Raw genomic sequence first — 3,489 nt, 5'->3', positions numbered from 1 at the left:
GAGGCAGAGGTTGCAATGAGCCAAGATTGCACCATTGCACTCTATCCTGGGCGACAGAGCAAGACTCACTCTCAAAAAAAAAAAAGAAAGAAATATTAACAGTTCTTTTAATAAGATGTCAGCAATGCAGACATCTATAAAAATGTTATTAAAGAATAAGTTAAGGACATTGTTTCAGGTATATTATGCTGCTAAAGGTTAAAGATCATACCTTCACACTTTTTTTTTCATCTGATCCTTCTGTCATAAGATAGGCTTTATCTCCATCAGTTCCTTCAACACTTAGGAAGCAATTGGTTATATGGCCAATCCCACTAGGGAGAACTTTATCCCACAGCATTGCATTGATAACAGAGCTCTTCCCACTGCTTGTCCTGAAGAATATACAAAATCATGAAAAACAAAACATAACAGTAAAAAAATTAGTTCTTTCACTGGGTCTAATATCAACTTTTTAAAAATCCAAATTTTGTTAAGATTTCTTAAGACTGCATTTTTACAAAAAAACTGACCACTTGGCTTACACAAATATCAGCAATGTACATTTCAGAAAAAATAAAGTGTAAGAAAACAAATCCGACCTTTCTCATAGTATTATCCTCAACTTTTCTTTCTTGCTTTTTGTGGCAATTTGAAATCACAGGTCAAAATTCTGTAACACTACTATCACAAGATGGGGTCTAATATCCCATCTCCTTAAATCTGGGCTGGTTTGTGACTGCTTCAACAAATAATGCACATCAGAAGTGACACTGGGTGGCTAGGTGCAGTGGCTCACGCCTGTAATCCTGGCACTTTGGGAAGCCAAGGTGGGTGCAACACTTGAGGTCAGGAGTTTGAGATCAGCCTGACCAACATGGTGAAACTCCATCTCTACAAAAAATTAGCCAGGTGTGGGGGGTTGGGGGGGGGGCACCTGTAATCCCAGCTACTCAGGAGGCTGAGGCAGGAGAATCACTTGAACCCAGGAGGTGGAGGTTGCAGTGAGCCAAGATTGTGCCACTGCACTCCAGCCTGGGTGACAGAGCCAGACTGCGTCTCAAAATTAAAAAAAAATAAAAAAAAGGAGTGACACTGGGTGACTTCCAAGACTAGGTCATAAAAGACAATGCAGCTTCTTCTATCTTGTTCCCTGGAATATATGCACTTGGAGCCTTGCCATGTAAAAAGTCCACTTACCCCGAGTCTGCTGTGCTACAAGGAAGTCAAGCTAAATGGAGAGCTCTGGGTAGTGCTCTACTGAACAGTCCTAGTCTTTGAATCATTCCAGCCCAGGTCCCAGACGTGTAACTGAAGATTTAAGATTATTTCAACCCTCAGTTTTTGAGCCACCCCAATCTTCACATCTTCTCAGTTAAGGCTCCAGAGTCCATGGAACAAAGATAAGACACCCCCGCTGTGCCCCATCTGTATTCTTGACTCACAGAATCAGTGAACATAATAAAATGGCTGTTAAGTTGCTAAGTTTGGGTAATCTGTTATGCAGTCATAGGATAAAGAACACTTTTGATGGCTCTGAAATGCAAAGAACAACCCATACTCACTTCAGGAACTTGCTTTCCATTAAGTCAACCCAAGTCCCAGATACCACTGGGAGCCTTTTGGTTCACTGCAAAAGCATCCTATCTTTTTGGCATATGTTTTACCTCTTTTCTTTAGCAGAAGAGGGAAAGAACTTTTCTTATGTTATGGATATCATTCCCAACTCCCTTCCCAGGGAAGCTGCTTACCTTCATTAGCTCAATATTGGCTTCCATTGCCACTATACCACATCCTGCAAGGATGCCTAGGACCTCTCTTAAAATTTATCTTTCTGGACATTTCATGAAGCCTTGCAGTGATCCTCAAGGGTAGTTCTGAAACCATCTCCATGGGGTTAACAAGAATTACATGCCGGGTTCTGGACAGAAATATGGCTATAGCTCATTATTAATCAGGCTGCACTTTGGCCCACTTCCTTGTTGCTAAATGTCACGTAACACCAGATACTGACCATTTGCACCTCCTTCTTCCTATAGACAGGATCTCTGGCATTAGAATCATAACACTTTTAAGGATAGTTTAAGATGTTTTCAGGCCCCCAAATCCAGCAACCAGTTTGAAAACCCCCCGCCAGAAAGGAATGGGATGGATCAGCATGTGAATACAGCCTAGCTGTATTATCTCCCTCTACCATGACTTCAATCTGCAAGCTCCAACCAATCAATGATCTCTATACTTTGGGCACTCCAAAAACCTTAAAAACCCTAACCTCAAATTCCTTGGGGAGATGGATTGAGGTTCCCTCCCATCTCCTCATTTGGTGACCCTACGATTAAATCTCTTCTCTGCTGCAACCTGGTGTCTCAGCATATCAACTTGCTGCATGCACTGGGTGATGAACCTACTATGGTTACAGTTTGGGTCTCCCCACCCCATATAAGAATCATCTGGGGAGCCCATTAATGATGCAGATCCCTTAAACGAACTGTGAACCTAAAGAATCAAAACTCTGGGGATGCTCTCAGATGATTCTTATGCATACTGAAGTATGAGACACGCTGTCATCCTGCCTCCCAAAGCAAACAAAAAAAAACAACTGTGGAAAAAGAAACTTTTTATCCTCTACTATCAAAATCAACACAGAACACTTCTTCACTAGATGTATGGGGATTTTTCCACATGCATGAAGCAGTTCTCCAGCAGACACCAACTGGGTGTCCTACCATTCAATTCATTTCTACCTCCTCCCACCTTGGGTTCAATGTCAGAATAGCTCACAGAACTCAGGAAAGCACTATACTTACATTTACTGGTTTATTATAAAGGATATTATAAGTGACACAGATGAGATGCCTGAGCACTCATGCCCTCTCAGCATGCCACTCTCCCAGGATAACCATAAGTTTAGTTACCTGGAAGTCCAATCTTATTCAAGAGTTTTCATAAAGCTTAATTTTCAGCCTGTCCTCCGCCACCCTTCCTGGAAATGGGTTGGTGGGAAGGAAAGTTCCAATCCTCTAATCCCCTGATCACTTAAACTTTCAGGTGACTGGTCACCCTCTGAGGTTATCTAGGCACCGCCCCACCCTAAACCACTTATTAGCATAAATTCAGGTGTCATCAAAAAGGGCTCATTAAGAAAACAAGATACTCCAATCACTCAGGAAATTCCTATGGTTTTAGAAGCTCTGTGACAAGAATGGGACAAAGATCAAATATATTTCTTTTTATACCATACCAATGCTTTCTAATTTTCCTTTTACCTGGCTGGCATTTCTTTTTCTTGTTTGAGATGGAGTCTCCCTCTGTGGCCCAGGCTGGAGTGCAGTGGCACGATCTCAGCTCACTGCAATCTCCGCCTCCTGGGTTCAAGTGATTCTCCTGCCACGGTCTCCCAAGTAGCCGGGATTACAAGAGTGTACCACCACACCCAGTTATTTTTCTACTTTTGGTAGAGACAGGGTTTCGCCATGTTGGCCAGGCTGGTCTCAAACTCCTGACCTCAGG

General features: G+C 42.4%; 1 protein-coding gene across 1 annotated transcript in view; it reads right to left on the bottom strand.

Annotated features, from left to right (window-relative positions):
- The window catches only part of MFN1 (mitofusin 1), a 51,557-nt gene that overhangs the window by 32,485 nt on the left and 15,583 nt on the right, over positions 1-3,489 (bottom strand). Inside the window, exon 4 of the mRNA XM_011980377.1 lies at positions 212-374. Coding sequence (XP_011835767.1) covers positions 212-374 — 163 coding nt within the window. The remainder of the gene's footprint in view (positions 1-211; positions 375-3,489) is intronic.

The sequence above is a fragment of the Mandrillus leucophaeus genome, unplaced genomic scaffold (genome assembly GCF_000951045.1).
Source record: "Mandrillus leucophaeus isolate KB7577 unplaced genomic scaffold, Mleu.le_1.0 Scaffold211, whole genome shotgun sequence".
NCBI lineage: Eukaryota > Metazoa > Chordata > Mammalia > Primates > Cercopithecidae > Mandrillus > Mandrillus leucophaeus.
Note: the sequence above shows the minus strand (reverse complement) of the source record. Positions and strands in the feature narration are given on the sequence as shown.